This window comes from Electrophorus electricus, chromosome 3 (assembly GCF_013358815.1).
Source record: "Electrophorus electricus isolate fEleEle1 chromosome 3, fEleEle1.pri, whole genome shotgun sequence".
NCBI classification, from domain to species: Eukaryota; Metazoa; Chordata; class Actinopteri; order Gymnotiformes; family Gymnotidae; genus Electrophorus; species Electrophorus electricus.
Genome location: NC_049537.1, coordinates 2,522,602 through 2,545,301, shown reverse-complemented (window position 1 = coordinate 2,545,301; position 22,700 = coordinate 2,522,602). Strand labels below are relative to the sequence as shown.

At 41.0% G+C, this 22,700-nt stretch overlaps 2 protein-coding genes across 12 annotated transcripts; both read left to right on the top strand.

Annotated features, from left to right (window-relative positions):
* Window positions 1-992: 992 nt before the first annotated feature.
* Window positions 993-14,148, top strand: LOC113584531 (volume-regulated anion channel subunit LRRC8D-like). 3 transcript variants are annotated; one of them, XM_027021498.2, is made up of 2 exons: window positions 993-1,348; window positions 9,954-14,148. In XM_027021498.2, exon 2 carries the CDS (start codon window positions 9,956-9,958, stop codon window positions 12,437-12,439), a length of 2,484 nt encoding a protein of 827 aa, XP_026877299.2. In that variant the 5' UTR covers window positions 993-1,348; window positions 9,954-9,955; the 3' UTR covers window positions 12,440-14,148. The 3 variants fall into 3 exon arrangements, with proteins under 3 accessions (XP_026877299.2, XP_026877297.2, XP_026877298.2); XM_027021496.2 differs by lacking the exon at window positions 993-1,348 and adding an exon at window positions 1,614-1,712; XM_027021497.2 differs by lacking the exon at window positions 993-1,348 and adding an exon at window positions 1,614-2,026.
* A 1,835-nt stretch (window positions 14,149-15,983) lies between these two features.
* znf326 (zinc finger protein 326) lies at window positions 15,984-21,073 on the top strand. Of its 9 annotated transcripts, XM_027021502.2 has the most exons (13): window positions 15,984-16,359; window positions 16,562-16,653; window positions 16,739-16,791; window positions 17,377-17,759; window positions 18,042-18,216; window positions 18,398-18,408; window positions 18,616-18,658; window positions 18,854-18,932; window positions 19,177-19,324; window positions 19,432-19,525; window positions 20,155-20,285; window positions 20,412-20,507; window positions 20,606-21,073. In XM_027021502.2, the coding sequence occupies exons 4-13, from the start codon at window positions 17,520-17,522 to the stop codon at window positions 20,699-20,701; spliced, it is 1,113 nt and encodes a 370-aa protein (XP_026877303.2). In that variant the 5' UTR covers window positions 15,984-16,359; window positions 16,562-16,653; window positions 16,739-16,791; window positions 17,377-17,519; the 3' UTR covers window positions 20,702-21,073. The 9 variants fall into 9 exon arrangements, with proteins under 9 accessions (XP_026877303.2, XP_026877302.2, XP_035380124.1 ...); XM_027021501.2 differs by lacking the exon at window positions 16,739-16,791; XM_035524231.1 differs by lacking the exon at window positions 16,739-16,791 and having other exon boundaries at window positions 17,189-17,759.
* Window positions 21,074-22,700: the final 1,627 nt, after the last annotated feature.

The window sequence follows — 22,700 nt, the reverse complement described above, 5'->3', positions numbered from 1 at the left end:
TAATGTCAAAATAAGAGCTTGTTCTTAATGTCAAAATAAGAACTTGTTCTTAATGTCAAAATAAGAGCTTGTTCTTAATGTCTTTCCTGGTTAAAATAAAGGTTAAATTAAATAAATGATCAGCTCTTATCTTAGATAAATAAGCCATTGTTAAAACCTAACGTTGGATTCCACAGTTCACTTTAAACACGAGGGTTTGGCAATGGCCCTGGCAGACTGCAGTTTATCTGATAGATATGATTCACCCTGAAGTGGAAGAAGTGACATATGCTTTGTTTTTAGCTCTGGGCGCATGTCTGTTGTCAAAACATTTGGAAAACACTGGTAATATGTGCCTCTAAATGAAAAATAAAGTTTAGTAATGCATATCCATTACAAAACCGGGCCTGCTTTCTAAAACCATCTTAGTACTAAGATCATCCTAAAGGAGTGTTCCCTGTAATGAACAAGCCACCACTAAAGTTGAATGTTGTTTTACGAAGCTTTTGGGAAACACAGCCCGGTTTGTTTTGGAGATGCACCACCTCCTTCCCCCCTTCTGTTTTACTTTGTAAAATTGTATGTACTCTTTTTTATAAATAACAGTTTGTTCAATAAAACTGACTTCAGTCCTAACTGTGGATGTGTAGAACAGTGTCACTGGCAGAAGTGGCTCATATTCCTATAACTGATGTTTCCAACTGAGTTGAGGGCAAAATAGCACTTTTTCACTCAGCTTCTGAGTTCACAGGCCACTTTACACAATCGGGGGCTCAGATGACACAAAATTACACATCATGAGGCTCAAACCTCTCTCACTTTCCCTGAAAGTAGCATACCACAAACATCCTCTGCATTGCCCTGGAGGAGTTGTTTTGTTTTCCTGGTGGCTGACTCTACAGCTACACCATCTTCATTTTGTCTGGCTAGAACTGGCTCAAACCTGCCTGTTCTGACTAAATAGGTGAAGACTTGCGTGCCAAGAATCCCCCCTTCAGAGGTGGAATGTGAGATTCACCTCATCGGTCTGTGCTCTGCTCAAGCCAAAGGACAGCAAGTCGCCGGGCCTTTTGCATAGTTATCTATTTATTCCTCCCAGAGTCACTCAGAACCTCCTCAGAGCGGAGCGGCTTTAAACGGTACCGGGTCCTAACCGAGTGGTGCGGCTCTCACTCTAGTACCGATGCAGTTCTTCCTTTACGTCTTGTAAATTGGAGTTTGACCTGACTGAGTATTAAGACGGGTAGGACAACGTTGCCTTAATCTATTTGAAGCCCACGGACTGACCCGAGTGTTGCCTAAAGAAAGGATATTTCGTACGAACAAGACCGAGACGAAAGGAAACTTTGTGTTTGTCTCCTCACTAAAGGTAAGTCTTCGTACTATTCCACAGCCAGGTAGCCTAAGCCTAGTCTTTAGCGTCCTATTATAAACGGATAAATAACTAACTACAATTACCGGCTCAGCTTCGCCACCGATATCTCCCAACACCTCGTATATCGCCATATCTCCACACGAACAATGTGTTTTGCAAGTAATGCTTTTAAACTTAGCTGCGCTGAACACGCGACGCCGGTTCTCGTCGGCATGGGTAAGCCTAAGGACCGCCCATAACAGACTTCCTGATTGCGACAATAAATTTATACTTATCACAGGCTGCTGCACTTTCTCAGCCTTTACTGCCTAGAGAACTGGAAGAATCGATCCTTTTAAAATGAGCGCTCTGGATTAAGGTGCGTATCTCGAATGACTCCGAGCTGCATTTAGAAAGGGGCTGGATGAAGGAGACTCGCTTCCGAAACTGGTGCAGACTGGTTAGTGCTGCCGTGAACACGACAGGGGAACGGACGTGGTGCATCCATCCTCCATGGGTCTGTTGTCATTTACTCCGAAAAAAAAAAAAAAAACAGCCTTCGTCTTCCAGTCATTTCCTAGCGATGAAGACTCCAAAGAGTTGTTGTAACGCAGGGCTAATGATTGCGCTGATATGAAATCCGGCTTATTCTTAAAGTCAGTACGCGCCTGGGTGTCTGAGAAGGTATTTGAGGTCAGTATCGTATCACGTTAACTTGCGTCCGTATTGCCTAACTGCAGCCTGCAAGTTTGACCGTTAACCCAGTACCGAGTTACGTGGCGTGATGCTTGCAGCCCACCGTGCACTGAAGCGACGACCCCTTCCCACGTATTAAGGTGCTGCTGCACGGTTAGGTTATTCTAACCGCTGCACAGAGCGCCTGGGTAGCTTTGGTAACACTCGTCGTGGATAACCTCTTTGGCTCAGGAAGTGAGATAATATATCAGATGGTATGTTTATGATGCAGTAAGTATCCTGTTTTATATCGCAGTAAAAATGTCCTTATGCACCGCTACTCTTGCCGTGTTTGAGTAACGCAGCCGAAACTGTCATCTGTGAGCTCAGTGCCAGGACATGGTCACACGCATATGCGAATTTCTTATATATAACACCTGGATGGGGTTCAAAATGGCTTCGGGACTGGACTGTTTTGATGGAAGCATGGCTGGTCGAAAGACTCGATGGTGAAATCTCCATAGCTTTCATTCAGTGAATGGCAGCCGGTTCTGAGGAGTAGGGTTAGTAGGATTTGTGGGTCCGCTCAAATTACAAACACCTTGGTTTCTAAAGTTTTATCATGCATCTCCACTTAAGTTTCCAGTTAGGTAGAGTTGGATGCTAAAATAGCCTGTACGGACAGGAAAGTGTGAAGTGTTATAGCAATGATAATAATGTTTCATCATTTAGACCAACTTTATTAGCTCCTGTTGTGGTGTTTTGGGTAAACAGTCAGTAAAAAAAGGGGTTTTTTTTTTGTAAAAGTGTTTTTCAATCACACATCGATTTAAACACATCTTGCACTTATTATTAGTATAACAGTTTACTTTAGATAAAAGCCTTGTAGTCGCCATTGTAGTAATGTGCTGCGTGTATTCCGATTGTACTTGTTTTTGAGTGTTTATTATTTCCATGGTTTTCTAGAAGTTTGAATAACCGCAGTGAGAGGCTGTCTGCATGTTAACGTGTAGCCTACCCGTCTCACTGACCAAGGGCTGAGACTGTAGACTTCTCCTAACAAATGAGATTTCTCCTCTTGAGTATTTCGGCTTGCCACAGGGACTCTTATGGTGGGCCCAACACACACTTAATCGGCTTGTACGTATGTATGTATGTGAAGTCTTGTGATTGGTTAATATGCATGTCCTTTCAAATCACTATGTGAGACCCAGCAAATCAGAGTGCCGGTGACGCCTATGACCTGATTACAAGATAGATATTAAAAACAGGGTGGGGTTAACCAAGGTCGACCGTGAGAGTAGCAACTTTTGCCAGCGGTGCTACATTACTCAAGTGCGGTTACAACATTAGGGTACCCAATACCATGTCCCAGTTTAAAACATTGCACAAGGCTGCCAAAGTGATTGGACTGTCAAGCGTACTACACTTCACTGTAGGCATATTTCAACTATTTTAAAAAAATGTTTACTTATTTTTAATTTAGTAAGCTGACTTTTTTTTTCCTCTTAGAAATGTTGGTAGCTGAAGTTCTGATGCATCACAGTGCATGCCTTTAGCATTAAGGAAGCAGGCCGGTTTAGTTACATACAGTATCAACAGGCGCAGACTGGCCATTGAGGCATTTGGGCAATGCCCGGCGGGCCGTGGACTCTGGTCTGGTCATGGGCTGGCCATTTCAGGAAAAATGTTATGTACTGGTTACTGTTTGACATTAAAATAAATTTTCTAAATCACTAAACATTATCTGTCTGGTACTGCTATTTATATAGTCCTATATAATATACCGTATTATGTCAAGTTGGTTTAGTTGTCAGTACACAATGTTGCAGCGAAAAATTTGACCTCATCCTCATTTGACTTCGTGTCATTGTCATTCATTTCAGCCATTTAACGTCTGTTGCCAAATATGAACCAGATCGGTGTAGAACGCAGATGTTGATGCGTTCTATGCCGTTCTGTCACTTCTTCACCTGAGGAACTTTGAAGTTGTTTTCGGAGCTATTGAAGAGCTGCATAGATACTTTGTCAGATTTGATGATGGCATTACTGCTGAACAACTACAAACAGAACTGCAGATGCTTTGGACAGCAGTGGTCAACACTTAAACTATCAGTAGCAGATGCTTATACTGTGAAGGATGATGGTGACCGTGAAGAAGATTAGACAACTGTGGCAACTTGCAAGTCTTGTAAAGACTGTCCTCTCGGCTGCTACAAGGTGCTACTCCGGTTGAAGCCCTTAACTGATGCTTACCAGAGCACTGGGCTTTTGTACAATATACTGCTAACGCTGCCTTTCTCTCAAGTGGAGTGTGAAAGCTCGTTTTCTGCGTTGAAGAGAATCAAAAGACGCCTGAGAAGCACAATGACGGAAGAACATCTTGAGGCGTTTATGTTGATGTCGGTGGACAAAAGTATCCAAACCAAACTTGACACTAAGAGTATTGTGGATGATATGGCTGCTAAGAGCAGCGAACTGCGTAAACTACTAGCCTACTAGGGTACTGGCACTTGGACATTGACATTTGACATGTACTTGAATAACATGTAAGCCATGTTTTTTAAATCTTTATTTTTCATTAAAATTTATTTCTAAGCATGTCATCTAATTTTAACTTGGGTCTAAACAACAATGTACAGATTAAGTTTGGCAACAGTTTAGATAGCATTCATATCAAAGCAAGGAATGTAACCATAGCAAATTTTAAGAAAATAACAATGAATAACAGGCCGAGTAAGTCCACCTTGTCACTTCCCTCGTTGAAGGATGCCCGGGCCGGTGCTGAGACCCAGTCCGCCCCTCAGTATTGGTGAAAGTTTGGATGAACCTGACTCAATGTATGTTTATTATAGTCTTAAAGGCATTTTAATCTAAAATTGGTTTTAAGAAAAATATAAATGATGAACGTTAATAGCCTATATATATATGAATTGATTTCCAAAACATATATAAAATGTATATGTATATAAACAATTTTAATGAATATTAAATTGTCTCTTAACAAGGAGTTTTCCTTTAGAACTTTAGCCCCTCTTCTCCCAGCATATGTAGGAGGAGCTTCACTTGGCTTTGGAGATGTCATCAAAGGGAGGCTACATTGATTGATTAATCTAAAATGGTCAATATTTGTTTAAAACGGCATAATCCTGTGCCATTTCATTGTTTTTCTAAAATGTAGAAAGAAATGGTTTAAAGGTGTACATGTGTCTAAACATTTGAGTGGTTGTGTAATAGGCAGTGAAGAGATGGTATGGAAGTGTTTTTGGTGAGCCCTGTTGTAGCTGGCAGGCTGCGGGTAGCCTAGCGTCATTGCGGGAACGAAAACTGTCAGAAGTGCAGTTTCAGAGGGATCTCTATAACTATGCTGACAAATGTAAACATCTTTAGGTGTACAGAAATGTGGACATCTTGCAGGCAAGCTATCTGAAGTGCTCAAAAATTTAAACATTTTAAGAGCAAACCTGGTCACTTAGTTAAGAGCATCAAGGAGTCTTTGACGAGGCTAAATCGGATTAAAAAGTGTAAGCATGAAACAGCATATAAAGTCCACAGTCTTTGTCTTAGATGCTCAGTGGGACTGTGTTTTCACTGCTCAAATTGGGTGCTACACTGGTAGGGTTTTGGTGGGGGTGCCTTTTCTAAAGGTGCAGCTCTTTTAAATGAATGGTGTTTTTGTTTTAAGCCATTCTCTGTGTGCTCCAGCATTTACTTTTGAAACTGTCTGAGCTGGTAAGCTTGACATCAGTTCTTAAATGACTAGTCTGGGTGCATAAACCACATATACAAGGAATCACTATGTAATTCCTTACTATAACATACTAGGAACATGGAACACAATTAGGTTCAGTGATGTTGGGGGGCTGAGCTATCCTGTGTTTTGAATATGTAGCCCTTGCTTAAATGAGTCTGTGATTTATCTTAGATTCAGATGATATAATTGATAAATACTGCACATTTGAATATAAATACACTCAAATTATTCTCAGGTAATTATTTTAAATTCTCCTTAGTGTCATTACGGCATTTTATTACAGTGTGTTATCAATTCATCCTTATGCCTGCAGGATAATAAGATATGGTTAGGATGAGTGGGCATCATTGTGGCTACAATGATTGTAGTTATGCACAGGACACTTTTACTACCACTCCACATGACTAGGACTATTGACCTAAAAGGCCACAGTCACTGGGTGGGATGGTAAAGTGCACAAAGTGCACCATTTTCCCTCAAACCTGTGTGAGTTGCTAAGGTACTTGGTATGCTCTCTCTCCTGTTCCCTTCTGTGCATCAATGCTCGTTAATATATTAGATTAAATTTCTTTGTCCATAATGTAGCAGCAGTGCTTGGCACAGCGTTGAAACCATTTCTGAGTATCCATTCATTGTTGCAAGAGACTTTTCTGCTTGGTCACGTTCAGACCTCCACATCTTCCTGTAGCTGTATATGGGAGTGATGTGCCGATGATGATGTGTAGACAATGGGGAAAATCAGTGGGAATGCTCGTGGGAAAATCTGATGGGTTTCAAAAGTTGCATTCCCAGGACGTGTATCGCTCTTCTCATGGCATCAATTAACATGATGTACAGTCTAGTAGTAGGGCTGAACAATATTGCAAAAATATGATCACGATATTTTTTCCCATATTGATCAATATCAATATTTATCACAATATATAATTTTAGAATGCTTCATCTGTGTTTGTTATATCACTGAAACTGTGCTTGTTATATCCTTGCTCCTTTTTAATTGCTTCTCGTATGATGTAATTGCTGCAAAAGATGACACAATTTATTGTTGTTTCAGGACATCCCCAATAGCACTTCTAAAATGTGGATGGACTAACATGGGCCACATTTTCACACTATGGGTGTAGACGTTGTGGAAGATTTGCTGTGTTTCCCGTCCTGGTTTGCACAGACCAACAAGATATTTTGCAGACGTCTTAATATGTGCTTCATCATTTTTGAGATTTAAAAACCACTTTCATTTAGCTGATGTAACTTTTTTTTTTTTTTTCTTCAACAATTTCCAAAGCTTTGGAGGGTATCGCAAAGTAATTTTCACTTTCGCTTTCATGCCACTGTGTGTTCCACTAATTTTTCCTGGTTATCAGAGCTTTCTTAAGGGCTGGAAGCTCAAACAATGCTTTGTGGTAGGAAATGGTGTATTTTGATGTGCAAGCCAGATCTGACTGGCAGGCTGTTGTGGCATTTATTTCTGCTGAGAGATACGCTGTTACATCTATCTTTATTGAGAAAAAATTATAATGTTTATCATCGTTATGGACAAATTTTATCGCGATCCTGTTTTGAGATAATTTTATCACCCAGCACTAGTTAGAAGTTGTGCTATGTGTTTCCCTCAAGATTTGGATGGACATCTGTTATTTTCTTATTAGTTGCATGAACTTCAAAGACCTGCATTTTAATAGAAGCCTGCCATCAGAGAGATGATAAGTTGTGCAAAGGTTTTAAGCTTAAAGACACAGACTGTTTGTTTGTTTCCCCACTGGGCCATTTCTCCCATGATCTGAATTCAGTATGTGTAAAAGTATGTGTGAAACCCTAGGAAGCAATTCCATGACCTTGGTCTTGCTGGCACATTGATCTGCCTGTTCCACCAGGTGAGCTATAGGCCCCTCAGGTCGATTTTTGACCCTTAGCTTGTCCTCCAGGAGAGAATTTGCATTCTTCCCTTTGTCATTTCCTTGTTGCCTTCCTCCGGCTACAGAACATAGCAAAAAAACAAAGAAATCCCAGGGAGGAGGATGAGGATACACAGACGGTGATTGTTTGTCGTTGTTTATGTTGAGTTGACCATACATGCCATTTATGTTGTAACGAGCATAATTGCATTTAATTACACATTAGTTAATGAAACGCTAGAGGAAAACTGCTGGTTTAACCCCTTCCTCATTACACTTCTGTAATGGTTTCCACTGGATAATACCAGTGAGCTTATGTGAGCTTGGCTGATCTGTTATTTCATGGATTTATGCTTTTGGTACATTTTGCAGATTTTTAATTGGTTTTTGAGGATTATTTGAGGACTACCAAGTAACACAATTCAAAGGCATTCCCATTTAAAAACATCAGTCCAACAACAACCTTCCTGCAACTATTACCTTAGACATAGCCAAATGTTACACGGTACACTTGATATGCTAACCTCAAAATCAACTTCACAGTCTGTTCAAAGTAGGGATAAGGCTGGATTAAGATTTTCTGGAGAAAGGAAAAGCAACAACCCAAGTCGTGGCTTAAGTGGTCCCTGCAGTAAAAGGAAGGAATGTTCCTGTAGTCTATGAAGCATGCTCCAAAAGACCTCAGCCAACAGAAGTCTAATACACACAGTTTGTCCTTCATTAGCCGTACATTCACTTTTCTAGCCGGCATCAGCTGAAACGCAGGTTCTTTAATGCTGTTTGTTGTCTGACTTGATGTACAGGAAATAATTTCTATATACAGTGGTCTAAAGAATGATGATTATTTGAATGGTTTCTCGTTTCTGGTCCTGCCACCCCCTAGACCTGCATATCTTAAAGGTCTCTCTTAGCGAAAACACGTTTTAACATCACAAATGGCGGGTTAATTAGCTGGTGAAATGAGTCAGATGTGTAGGGCAGGAGCACTCCCTGACCAGGATTAAGAAACATAGCTTTTATGCCTCTGATACTTAACCCTGGTCCTTGAAACCAAATCTGCTCCCATTAATTATAATTAGTTCAGCTGATTAACATTTGTGTCATTACACAAAGGTTACAGCAAACTGAAACCTCTGCTGGAAACGCCCCTTGAGAAATAAGGATTAAGCATTTGGCCATCCAAAAATGGACCATCCTACTAAACCTAATTCTAAGAAAAGTCAAAAATGACATTTATCCCTCTAACAAATGCATTTAATGACCAACCGATCCATATACATTTTTAAATGGCATTTTTACTAATGTAAGAAGGTAGTTTTATTGTTCATACTTTGGTATTTGACACTGGATTCTTCAAGTTTTGACCACCTAAAGGTATGAAAGCTGAGACACCGAGTCTTGTGTTTTGACATCGCAGAGAGAAAAAAAGCACATTATTTTTGGCCCAAGTCCATCACTACAGGAGTGTTGTCACAACATGTTCAGCCTGCCTCCATCACATGTCAGACTGTCAACTCTAATGTAGTGTGCTTACTCCCTTTGTAGTGGTAGATTTTTGTAAGATTGAGGGCTCCTTCGGTGAAACTAAAACTTGACCTTGATTAGCTAGCCTACAGCCTCCATTTCTAACTGTCACTTTAACCATTTGTTGTCCTTTACAACAAGATGTATGTGTAATTTAATGATTCTAATGTTTCAATAAAAAAAAAAGATATATAGGTCATGTCCACCCCCCTCCCCCCCAAATAAATCCTGCTCACACTACTCATATAATGTGTTAGGTTGGGTGGTGTGAGCAGTGTCTGCCACTTAGTTGAAATGAAACCTATGCCACTGAGCTTAACTAATAATAGATGAGCTTAAATGGCCACAAAAATAGAGCTCCAGGCTTGAGCAGGTCCTCTTTTTGTAGTGGGGCTCTCCGTTAGCAGTTATCCCCTCCAGAGGTCTGGGGTGGGCTTGTACATTATGGCCAAAGGCTTGCTGGTTTGGTGGGCATGATTTGCACTTAGAAGATGGAGAGAGTGGAGTTTGACTTTGAAAACAAAAATGTAGCAGTGCCAAAAGAAATTATCTGTCACGAATAGAATACATTGAATGGCAGTGTATGGTTCATAAATGGCCAAAAGAAACCTATTTTCAGATGTTTCTTAGACTTTTTGAAATGTAAGCTTAATTGAACACAGAAAATGAGCCACAAACCTGTACTTGGCTCAAGTGTGAATGCACAGAAAGTTAATTATTATTGGGACACAACCTCTAATGCTAATCATTTGGTTTTTATTGTCTCCTGTAGGAATGTTTACCCTCACAGAAGTTGCCTCTCTGAACGACATCCAGCCAACCTATCGAATACTGAAACCATGGTGGGATGTGTTCATGGATTATTTAGGCATTGTCATGCTCATGGTGGCAATATTTGCAGGGACGATGCAATTAACCAAAGACCAGGTGGTTTGCTTGCCTGTTCTGGATTCGTGGGAGGAGCCCATCACAATACAGAATCCACCGGAAACATCACCTCCACCTTTGATGAACAAAGACCAGCCTGACAGAATTGTACAATATTCTGAACCAGCACGCCCTAGACAGCCTCAGCCAACAGGTGTGAAAACAAACCTGGACTTTCAGCAGTATGTCTTTGTCAACCAGATGTGCTACCATGTTGCCCTCCCCTGGTATTCAAAGTACTTCCCTTACCTTGCCCTCATTCACACAATTGTGCTCATGGTCAGTAGCAACTTCTGGTTCAAGTATCCAAAAACAAGTTCAAAAATTGAGCATTTCGTGTCTATTTTGGGGAAGTGTTTTGAGTCCCCTTGGACCACTAAAGCACTGTCCGAGACCGCATGCGAAGACTCCGAAGAGAACAAGCAAAGAATGACAGGAGCTCCCTCGTTACCAAAGCATGTTTCCACCAGCAGCGAAGAGGGGAGTCCAAACCAGTCCACGCCGATGCTTGCGAAATCCAGTGTTAGGTTCTCCACAGAGAAGCCTGTTATCGAAGTGCCAAGCATGACAATACTGGATAAGAAAGACGGTGAGCAGGCCAAGGCCCTTTTTGAGAAAGTTAGGAAATTTCGCGCACATGTCGAAGACAGTGATCTAATCTACAAGCTCTATGTTGCTCAAACTATAATAAAGACGTTTAAGTTCATTTTGATCCTGTGTTACACCTCAACATTTGTGGCCTCCATTAATTTTGACCATGATTGTGTGCAACAGCCAGATATTAAGCATTTGACTGGCTATACGAAATTCAAATGCACTCACAACATGGCATTTATGTTAAAAAAGCTTCTCATTAGCTACATTGCCCTCATTTGTGTCTATGGCTTGGTTTGCATTCACACGCTTTTCTGGCTATTTAGACGACCTTTGAAGGAGTACTCGTTTGAGAAGGTGAGAGAGGAGAGCAGCTTCAGCGACATTCCAGATGTAAAGAATGATTTTGCTTTCCTCTTGCATATGGTAGATCAGTACGACCAGTTGTACTCTAAACGCTTTGGTGTCTTTCTCTCTGAGGTCAGTGAGAACAGGCTGCGTGAGATAAGCCTGAACCATGAGTGGACGTTTGAGAAGCTACGGCAGCACGTGACTCGGAATTCCCAGGACAAGATGGAGCTTCACCTGTTCATGTTGTCAGGTGTTCCTGATGCAGTGTTTGAGCTCACTGACTTGGAGATATTGAAGCTCGAGCTGATCCCTGAAGCAAGAATAACTGCAAAGGTCTCACAAATGATCAATCTCCAAGAGTTGCACTTGTACCACTGCCCAGCCAAGGTCGAGCAGACAGCGTTCAGTTTCCTCCGAGATCACTTACGGTGCCTTCATGTCAAGTTTACAGATGTCGCAGAGATTCCCACTTGGGTTTACTTACTGAAGAATTTGAGAGAGCTTTACTTGGTGGGAAATCTGAACTCAGAAAATAACAAAATGATCGGTTTGGAGTCCCTCAGGGACCTGAGGCATCTGAAAGTTTTACATTTGAAAAGCAACCTTACCAAGATCCCGACAAATATAACAGACTTGGCTCCACACCTGCTTAAGCTTGTGGTACACAATGATGGTACTAAGCTCCTGGTACTGAATAGTTTGAAAAAGATGATGAACCTTGCTGATCTGGAGTTGCATAATTGTGAGCTGGAGAGGATACCACATGCCATTTTTAGCTTGAGCAATCTGCAGGAATTGGACCTGAAATCAAATAATATTCGCACTATTGAGGAGGTCATCAGCTTTCAACACCTCAAAAGGCTTACCTGCCTCAAACTATGGCACAATAAAATAATCACCATTCCACTATCCATAAGTCATGTAAAGAACCTTGAGTCGCTCTATCTGTCGCACAACAAGCTAGAATCTTTGCCGGTCCCTTTGTTCAGTCTGCTTAAGCTTAGATATTTGGACCTAAGTCACAACTCCATTGTGTTGATTCCACTAGAGATAGGATTCCTGCAGAACCTCCAGCACTTTGCCATCACAGGAAACAAGGTGGAGGTGGTTCCCAAACAGCTCTTCAAATGCACAAAGTTGCGTACCCTCTGCCTGGGGCACAACTGTATTTCTGTTCTGCCAGAGAAAATAGGCCATCTGGTGCAGCTGACACACCTGGAGCTGAAGGGCAACTGTCTGGATCGGCTTCCACCCCAGCTTGGTCAGTGTCGGCTCCTGCGTCGGAACTGTCTCCTCGTGGAGGACCACCTCTTTGATTCCCTGCCCATAGAGGTCAAAGAGATCATAAATCAGGAAACCAGTGTTACTTTTGCTAATGGAATATGAGAGATTTCCTTAGACCGCCAACTCCCTCTGTGCTAGTACTCCTTTTGGCCAATGTCCTTGTTATACATGTGAACTGGGATCCTGCAAAGGACCGACTACTTTCCACACTGTAGGTCTGGTTGTTAGCAGGAGCTTTTCAGCTGGGGAGAATGTATTGGTTTAGGACTTGTTGAACCTGAGTGGAAGTATGCTTTAATCCTGTCGAATTACACAAGCATATTTACTTGATTCTGCTGCCTCTGGGAGAGCACGTTTTTTTCAAAAAAAGGCAAGAAGGCCAGTAAGAATGCTTTATTATGCCCATTGATCTGACTTGAAATGATTCTTTAAAGAAAATATGATAAAGATGCGAGGGATGTCAGGGGAATTGATCTTAAGTTTGGAAGCACTGTTGCCAATATTGTCGTTCACAATCGATTTTGTTCTTATTTAACCTTTTTTTTTTTAAACCCATATTGCAGTAGAGAGGTACTTTCTGATACGGTGCAAACACTTATGTTTTCTCATATCTCAGTAGCACTTCACAGTTCAGTTTTGCTAATCTTTCCATTTGTAGTTTTTTGTTTTTGTGTTTTGTATTTTAACTTCTTATAGCTGGTGTGTACCCAGTATCATCTGCATTGAGGTGCAGTAACTGATTCTATTTATTCATTGTTTGGAAGAACCCAGGGAAATGGTTTTCATATTTGGATTGTTACTTGATTTGTGTTACATTTTAAGGAACCATTTCAATTTAATAAGCACCCAATGCATAGTCCTTGCTGCTCATTATGCTCCAGTATGTACTGATATTTATTCTTCTATTGCCATGATATGTTAGCCAGTTGGTAAATATGAAATATTGAACATCTGCTAAAAACGTTTGATTTTTGTAATCGATAAACATTGTGTTGGTTCCTCTCAGAGGAAGGCAAAAGCTTGTATTTTATAAACTTGTTGATTTTCATATGTACAGTTTTGATTTACCAGGCATCTGAGGAATACCCAGGCAATTGGCTTTTGAGAAAGTTGCACTAAACAAAATTCAGGTTTTAAGTTAGAAGAATTATGCGTAATGGCCTATTACTCCCCACTTTGTATCGGCTAAGTTCAGCATGCTAGGTGCACCTCTGCCACTGCTGCCACTGGATCTGCGTTTCTCATTCTCTAATTGTCTGTAACTGTGCCTTTTTCTTTTTCTGCATTTTGTAAGTTCTGCTATTCACTTTGTCAAACAGTTCCTGAACAGTAAATCCTCATTTAAGATAGAAACACATTTCACTTACTTTAAAAGTGATAAAATCCCATAATACTCCAGATGTAATCTTGGTGGAAGAAAGCAAGGTAACCTCAAACTTTAGACAGGCAGTGTTTTGGCAAATTGGATCTTCTGGAAGCCACACAAAAGATAACAGTAGTACATAACCCAAGCCTTTCTGTTTTTAAAGCCCTAGTTCTTTCACATATAAAATAAAAATTCCTGTAATCCGAAAGGTAAGGGTGAGACCAGGACTTTGAAATGATGGATGGCTGCTTTTTTTTTTTTTTTTTTTGTTATTTATTCATTTCATGTGCAGAAGAGGATAACAAAGTAAGACATAAAAAATGATATTGTGATTTAACTTAATGTAATTCTCAGTAGGAATGTAATGTAACCATTGTTATATCAAAAATAATCACACGTTGATTGTAACAACCAACTAGCAATATACTGGACATCATGAACATCATGACATCATGTGGTGATTCATTTTTGACATGAGTGCTATACACCATAAACCTTTAGCTTGTGTACTGCTTATGTGAAGATGGAAATTCCTTTGACTGGAATAGTGCAGCATGTTGAATAAAAGGCTACAATGCAAATGTGAAAAATGGCATGAACCAATCAGAATGAAGTATGTATCCCTAGACTAATCAAAGACATATAGCATGTAAACATACCCAAATCCGCTGCACAATAATATCAATTTAAATACTTATACTGACTCAGCAGTTGTTAGTTTAGAAACTGCTATTGAATTCAGATTTGAAAATGCACCATGCGGAGTTGTTTGGGGGAAAAGGGGATCTGTGTGTTTGAGATTTTGGACAGGGAGGTTTAGAACTTCCACCGCAATAGTTGCCTCATTCTAATTAGGACATGTCTTCATTATCCCCAGGAGATGCGTCAGGACCAAGATTCCGAATCATCTTTGGAATCTTTGATCTTGGTGATAGAGTAATCTGAATCCTATCATATATTAAAAAAGCTCTTTAAAGTACCACTAATTTCAGTGCTAGGGCCTTATGGAGGCAATCCAAAATGTGATTCAGATGTACTATGGAACATTGCTTTCATAATCACTGTTAGCTACAGATCTCAAGGCAATAGAACATGACTACACCACTGTAAGCAGAGGGAAAGAGACAAGTCTTTGAGACAAGACCATAGTAACTGGGGAAAAATATTTAAGTACTTTCTTTGGATGTATACTTTGCACACTGTGCATGGTGCCCAATGCTGTTATTGATTTGTACCAATATCTGTGCCCACAGGCCTTACTCCAATCCTGTGATCTGCTTCAGATGTCATGCAATATAAACCTGAAACGTCTAAACACTGAGTGGAATGCACTCCTCTTCTGTGCTTTCTTTTGACATCCCATTCTGTTTTCTCCTAAATGCCTTTACGGTCAAGTTATAGAACCTAAACTTGGTGTCTAAGTCAGACTAAAATACTTTCCTTGCTGTTTAGGCCTAACTTTATTGACCCTTTTACACGCACACACACACCCCGAAGCGAAGGAAGAACAGCTAAACTTGCCATACAGACAACGTCTATGCAAACCAACAGATGTATCAGGTTTGTGCTTTTCTTCTGTTTTTTAAGCAGCCACCAAAATGACATTAAGACCATTAAGAAATCTTGCCCTGACTCTGGAAAGTTTTTCAGGCTATTTTAACCAGTTTAACCATATTTAGTGTCTGAAGGTAGAACTACTGATTTAATGTAAATTTTTTGTATCCAGGCTTTAAAATATAAATTAATTAAGGAATTATTGAAGCATTCAGCATAAAACGTCAACAGTTGTATAAACGCACGTGTACCTTTAGCGCTCTTTTTCCGAATAAGAATAAATAAAATAACAAAATAACCGATTAGTGTACCTTAAAGCACCGAGTGTATCTTCTGTACGCTAAACAGTGGTAGAGTTGTGGAGAGGTTCCTTAAAACTGAACTGAGACAGACGAGACTCTATTTGACGGACTGTCTGTGAGTTACGTCAAATCCAGTCCCTTCATTTATTTTTATTTTAATGTCAGTATGATACTTTCACATGGTGGCTTATATTTACTTTCAAATACTTTTGATAAGGGCGAAACAAACTGATGCTGCGTTTTTAATTTTTATCGGATTAGTGTTAAATCAAAACCGCAAGGCTTCACCGAAAGGCGAATACAAATCCATAAAGGCGAAAGTGAAACGAAGCATCGATATTGTGATGTTCCACCGCCCTCATCAGGTCAAACGACATGACTACATGACCAAATTTTTTTTCCTATACCTAGAACCCATAAAAAATAGAGATTAGCTAATCTTATTTTATTACCCAGTCTGCGCCACAGGCTTGAAACGGATATTTAACTATTGGTGTTACGTACATTAAGGAGCTCATTAATTACTAAGGTACTTTCAGTCATCCGTATTTTGGGGCAACATTAATAACCACTATATAGGATCCATCTTCCTTAATATGCCTTAAATCTTGGGTCGCTCTTACGAAACAAGCCTCCATTGCTCTGGTCGATGGGGAGTTCTGTGTGTTGTCCTGAACTCACACACCTGATTCAGGTCACCAGGTAGTCATCAACGCTTTCCAGATTGACATCAGGTGTAAGCGAACAGGACAACACAAAGGCTGTAATGTAGACCTGCGCGACTGGAATGAACCGTCCAGGTACTGTTTTGTTTACGAGCTGTTTCTGAGCTGCTGGCAAGTTAAAAGCCTCTCTTTATTGATAGAATGGGTTTCGTTAGCGTTAACTGAACATCATATCTCCCAAACATCCGTTAGCAACCCACATTGCCTTGTTAAACCCTAGCGTACCTTTGGAGAAGCGGACCTAACGAGTCGATATTTTTGTGATAACTTTGTGCAGGGTTTTAGAAAAATGGCTTCTGGAGATTCAAGAGGAAGGTTCTCTGAATATACTCCAAGATCATTAGAGGAGTCCTATTCGCTGTTTGAAAAGTATGTTCTTCACTCGCCCTAAGAGCAGTGCAGCATTTAATTAGCCGTATAGGATGCAGCCAGCCTGTTTAATCATATGCTTTAGATCTTTAGGTTTTGCAGAAGGAGATCAGTCATTGTCAGCATCTGAGACTGCAGGTATACATGTTTGTATATACTTACTTTAAAACTTGTTTTAAATAGGTTCAGAAACCTTTGGCTACAATGCACAAATCAAATAACATGATGGTGGATTTTTTATTTTTTTGCTGTTTTTTTGTTGTTTTTTTTAAATAAGTGTAAAATAAGCCTACTAATTTTCTTGGGCAATATATGGAAAAGAGAATTCAGAATAAAAACTATATTTGAGTACAAAATAAGAAAATCTACTATAACGTTTTCAGTAAAATATTAAGGAACACATACAAGGGTTGAAACAGCAGTACATAAACTAGAGGAAAGATGGGTTGCGATGTTATCTTATGGCACATGCATACTCTTGTGCTAAGTCTGTGGATTTTAGGTTTTTCCACCGGAATGTCTTATTTTCTTGCAGTTTATGGGGAATGCGGGGATCTGATCAAGCTGAATTTGGTAGCTGGGAGTCATTGTTCTTTCATGTACAAAATAAACACACCAAAGTGATCCTTGGTTTCTTTCCCTTTATTTATTTATTTTTGTTTCTGTCTTGCGTTCTTGCATGTTGGCTGCTTTTTGAGCTGCAGGGAACTTTTTATCCTTTAGGGAGGTGCTCCAGTCAGCAACAGTTTGGATTGTTTCCATCGAGATCTTGCAAGCCCTTTGATGCTTTCGAGTCAAAAAGCTCGAACAGGTGAGCGAGATCCAATGAGTTTCGGTAAGACCGACATCAGCTGAGCTTCTGCCCCATGCTGGTCTCACCCTCCAGATACAGTGCCTGCGAATCTTTGAATCGTCTGGGCACAAGCCATGATCGTGCTGATGGAGACTACTGTGAGTTTGATGGAAGCTATGAAGACCCACACCCAGCTACCTGGACAGACGAAACGCCGTCTTGCTGGCACGTGCCTTGCCCCATGTCCTTGGGGAGGTCCAGGTCGCCCTTCAGTGATCTCTCAGTCCCTTATGCTTCCCCTGCCAGCTCATGCGTAAGACCTGCTCCCATTGGCTCACGCAGCAGAGGGGCGGGGGCTTCCGATCAGCGCCACTATGGAGGGAGGGGGGCAGACACAGCCCAGCCCTGCCGAGCAATATGCAGCGGTGTAAGTGTAGAAACTTTAGGGAACATCAGTTACGACAGAAGTGCAGCCAGTCTGATGATGCATGGCTGCTTATCAGAGCTTCGTGTGAAGGTTTTACTCATCAAATGTTACACCAAGTAAGCAGAGGCTTTATTTTTATTTTTTTTAATTGTCCTGTTTTGCGCACAGATGTGCAGGCTGAGGGATGCCGTTGCCATGCCGACTCTTCGTTCACATGTAGCTGTACCGGCGTTTCGTGGGACTAAACGGAAAATGAAGGCTCCGGGGTCTCGGGGCAAGTTTGTCAAGAAGCAGAGGATCATCATAGCAACTCCCCAAACAGCCTCGACGGCAGCCGTAGCAGGTGTGTCTGAACGGAGCGAGTATTCTGGTTGGGCTGATATAAACTTCAGCATACTTTTATTGTCCTATTTGTTCAATTGCTTTTTTTTTTTTTTTTTTTGATCTGCTGTCCACTACTATTATTGTGCTGTAAAATACAGTTCCACTACAGTTCCTTTTGTTTGTATTTCCTTTATGTCCAGGACTGAAGGAGGTGAGGGGCCAGAGTTACTGTTGCATATGACTAGAGGCTGTCTAGCAGTGTTTGTATGTGTGCACACTTTGCATCATTCACCTCTGGTTGAGGTCACAAAACAACAAATTACATGTATTATACAGAAAATCGCACTAGATTGGTCTGACCTCACCCCCTCCCCGGACAAAATAAATACACTTTGCTTGCGTGCGTGTGTTTTTAAAGGTTGGTCATATTCCCAGTGATGGGGACATGGACAAAGAAGATGGTATGTACTGTTGCCCCAATTCATCCCTCAGATTTGTATAGGAACAAAAATCACTGACGTGAAGTGTATTGGTATAGTTTGTGTTGACGTTCTGTAAATTGCCCCTCCCCTTCTTTTTTTGGGGTGGGGTGTATCCTTAAAATCATTTAAAGAAGTTTACACATTATTTTATTTGTACTCTGATCTGTCCTTCAGTGGAGGGCAAAGTTCGAGTCAAAGAGAAGCGAAGGCGCAGACGTGAGAAGAACCGTGAGAAATATGGAGACAAGCACAGGTAAACACTTGTTGTCTCAACACGGCACACCCATTCACAAACTTGCACCGCAGAAGGGAGCGTCTTTGCTAGAAACTATAACCAAGTAGACTGTCTCATGGAATTACCCCTCTGTCACTGGGTGGCACTCATGCCAGCGGCTTTGTCTCAGTAGATAAAGATTGTTTTTACATAAATGAATGTTTAGGCACTTTTGTGTGTGTAATCTGAATGTCCTATTTCAATACCACTTTATTGTCTCTAGAATGGCTTTCACATGTGCATTTTGTAAATTTCGCACATTTGAAGACAAGGACATCGAGAAACATTTTGGAAGCACGTATCACCGTGAAACACTAGACTACATTCGACGGCAAACCAAGTTTGATGACAGAGTTATTAGCTTTCTACATGTAAGATGATCTTTTGGAGTCTAATTTATTACATTTATATGAAGTGTCCCTAGAGGGTGGTTTGTTTGTTTTTGTTGTTGTTGTTTCTTCTGTCCCCTTTGGTTTAGGACTGCATGGTGCAGAAGTTTCGCAAAACCGTGTCTGCTTTATGCAAGTTACGCACCCTCTCGGACCAGAAAACAAATCAGAAACTTATGGAAGGTGCAACTTTTTTCTTTTTTTTTTTTTTTTGAGTCTCATCTTACCATTTGCATAAAAGTTTGCATTTGACTGATTCAAAAGTTTTACATCTGGTGACTCATATAACTGCAGCCCTTTATTAGGTGACCAAAAATAATGACACATGGTGAGATGTTGTGTGAAACGGTCATGTTTAGTACATGACTGCAGAGTCGTTGCTGTCAACGCTGCCTCAGCGTTTGATGTCTGTTCTTCATGACTGAAAGCATTCTTCCGGCAAGTGTTGGAAAAAAACATACAGACTGCCAAAATGTCTGGTTATGTCTAGTTCTGATATTCTAAACCAGCACACATTTTTGCTGTCCAAGTACTCTCATACCTGACTATGTAATATACATTTTGTTCTTTATTTGGGACTAAATGTGCATAAATTCAGAACTGGCATTGTCTGGACTTTCTCTCAACCTGTCTCTCTGTCTACCTTTTTGGACTATAAAGGTTGTGAATGAGAGCTGTTGCATGTATTCTTTCCAGACTCAAATAAGTTATGTAAGGATGATGTGACAGTTTCTTCCCACAACCCTGTCACCTTTTTTCCTAATATCTCTCTTAAATTTTTTTTAAAGTCTTTTTTTTCCTGGTTTGAACAGGGGTGACTGAGGATGACTACATGAGGAAGGTGGAGGTGGTGCATTGCATGGCTTGCGACACTCACATCGCTGCAGTTTTTGCCTCCGTTCAGCATCATCTCAACTCCCCCGTACACCTCAAGAGCAAAGTGGTGCCGGCCCTCTTCACTGCGGAAGCCTGGCAGAGGCTGTGTCCTGACGCTTCATTCGGTGCCAATCGATCTGTTGGATGACCTGTGTGTGTTTGTTTTTTTGTTTTGTTTTTGTTTCCTCCAAAGATGTACAAAGAGCGGCTAAAGAGGGAGAGTGTGCTTACTGCCAAAGCCATAATAAATAACGATGGCGTCAAAGTACGCTATGAGAAGTACATGAAGGTAAATGTAAATAATGCATCTTGGCTTTCAGGTAATCGATGGGTTGCAGCCCTGACGCTGATGGAATCTGAAGTATGGCTTTTTTTTGTGCCTTGCAGGGAGAAGACCCATTCGTAACGGATGCCGGAGAAGAGACCAGCTCTGATTCTTCTGAACAGGAGAGGCCTGATGAACCTGAGGACGACACCGGCTGAAAGAGATGAAGAATTGAACACCTGGAATCGGCAAGAGGGCCTGCCATTTCCTGTTCTGCTGAAGACGTCTGCTCACAGCAGCTCTCTGTGTGACACGATGATGTAACCAGCAGAGCAGCCTTGCATGTATGCCTTTTAAAGACTGTTCATCGATCCCCTTTCCAAGTGAAGCCGACCCCCCTCAACTCTGTTTTGGGTTGGTGCTGTGTTTGGAGACTAAATCTCCATATAACAAGTTTTCCGGTTAGATTATAACTGCAGGGTGCGGTTGTATGGGCTGCAGATGGTTAGCATGTTAACTGTAGTATTTGGTAATGGAGAGCTATTATACTTTGCTGTTGTGATTTCATGTCTGCAATTAAATGATCATTTATACCAAAGTTCTGGTTTGCCCATGGTAATTGCTTTAAGACCCTTGCTTTAATCTGCCACTAATTTCTCATGTTTGCCTGCAAACAGCTTCACTTGCTCTGCTTCAGGATCTGATTAGCCTGTACAAATACATCGGCCCGGTTTCACACTATTCAGAAACTGAACTCGTGTAAGCAGATACTGCTGTGATTGTCTGTGCTTTTGATTAATTAGCTCAGTGATGAGAAGCTCAAGGGAACCACAATTGTATTTTTCCTTTTGAAAATATGGGGGAAAAAAACGTGTGGGGTGGGGGGGGGGGGACACACAGCCACTATAACAATTTCCTAACGCTCAGCAGTTGAAACTTTTGTGCAACTCTTCTGTGGAATCTCTCATCGTTGGCACTCAGGAAGCAAGCTGTTTATACCGTGCTCCAAAATAGCCCTCTTAAGTCCTTTCTCTCATTCTCATACTCTTCCTCTTCCTATCTTCAGTCTAAAGGTCTGGAATTGTTCTGGTTTTAGATTCTTCCTGTCTGCCACATCATCCAGTTATAACAGATATAGATGCGATAGTCAAGAACACACTTACCCTTCCACAGTAAATCACTGGCATACTGTTATCCAGATGAGTGTTAGGTCTTCTCACTGATCTGGAACCTCCCCATGAAAGCTGCCTTCTGTGTGAAGATATGAATCAGTTTGTGACTACCTATCAATGTAAAAGTTCAGTGTCCTGCTAAGAATTTAATTGCACTAATTAATTGTGCCTGCCGGTTTGAACATCTGAACAGGAACTATAAACCTTGAGTTCAATGTTAAAGGGTCGTGTATTGGGTCAAAGGCATTTGTCAGCCACTTGTATATGTTTATTAATGCAAATGCTGTATACTCTTATCTGTTTCAGTTTCTTGTAAATGTTTTATGTGGTTACAACACCAACAGTAAAGAATGCATCTCTACATGCATGACTGGTTTTCCTGTTAGCCAAATTGTCATTTGTATAATTGGCTAGTACAAGATTAATTATCTGGTCAATTAATTGTTTTGGTCAATGACCAGCAAATAAGCACAATGCTCTAATTAGGGTCCTTGCAAACTGTCTCATTGTGCACTGGCCCTTAGAAGCAGGTTTCTTCTTGGACTACTCCTGCTAAGGACGCAGCCTACCTAGTAATGGTCTTTTAAATGAGACGCACCTGGAGTGTCTGAGTGTATGGCTCATTGTCCAAAGGGGTTCTGGGTGATGTCTATCACATCATCCCTTGCAGAGGACTGTTATGGCAGTCCCATCAAACCCAGAAGTCAAGCTTCATCCACCACAGAGAACACATCATTATTTCCTTTGCATCATGGTGCCCCCTTACCCAAACCTGCCCACCGACATCCAGTGTCCTGTTTCCGATGGCTGCCATCCCTGTGGTTGTTGCTGTTTCCTATAATGAGACAGGAACCCCATGTCAAGTGCACATGCTTGTCACAAACTTACAATGGCAGCGCACCTGTGTGTCCCAAGACAAGATCATGTCTCATGAATTCGTCATAACAGTAATCACAAAGATACCTGCCGTCAACAGAGCTTAAAACGTGAGCCCAAGGTGATGAAATGTTGCTGACTTTTGCTTCTGTCATTTGGCACAGATGAA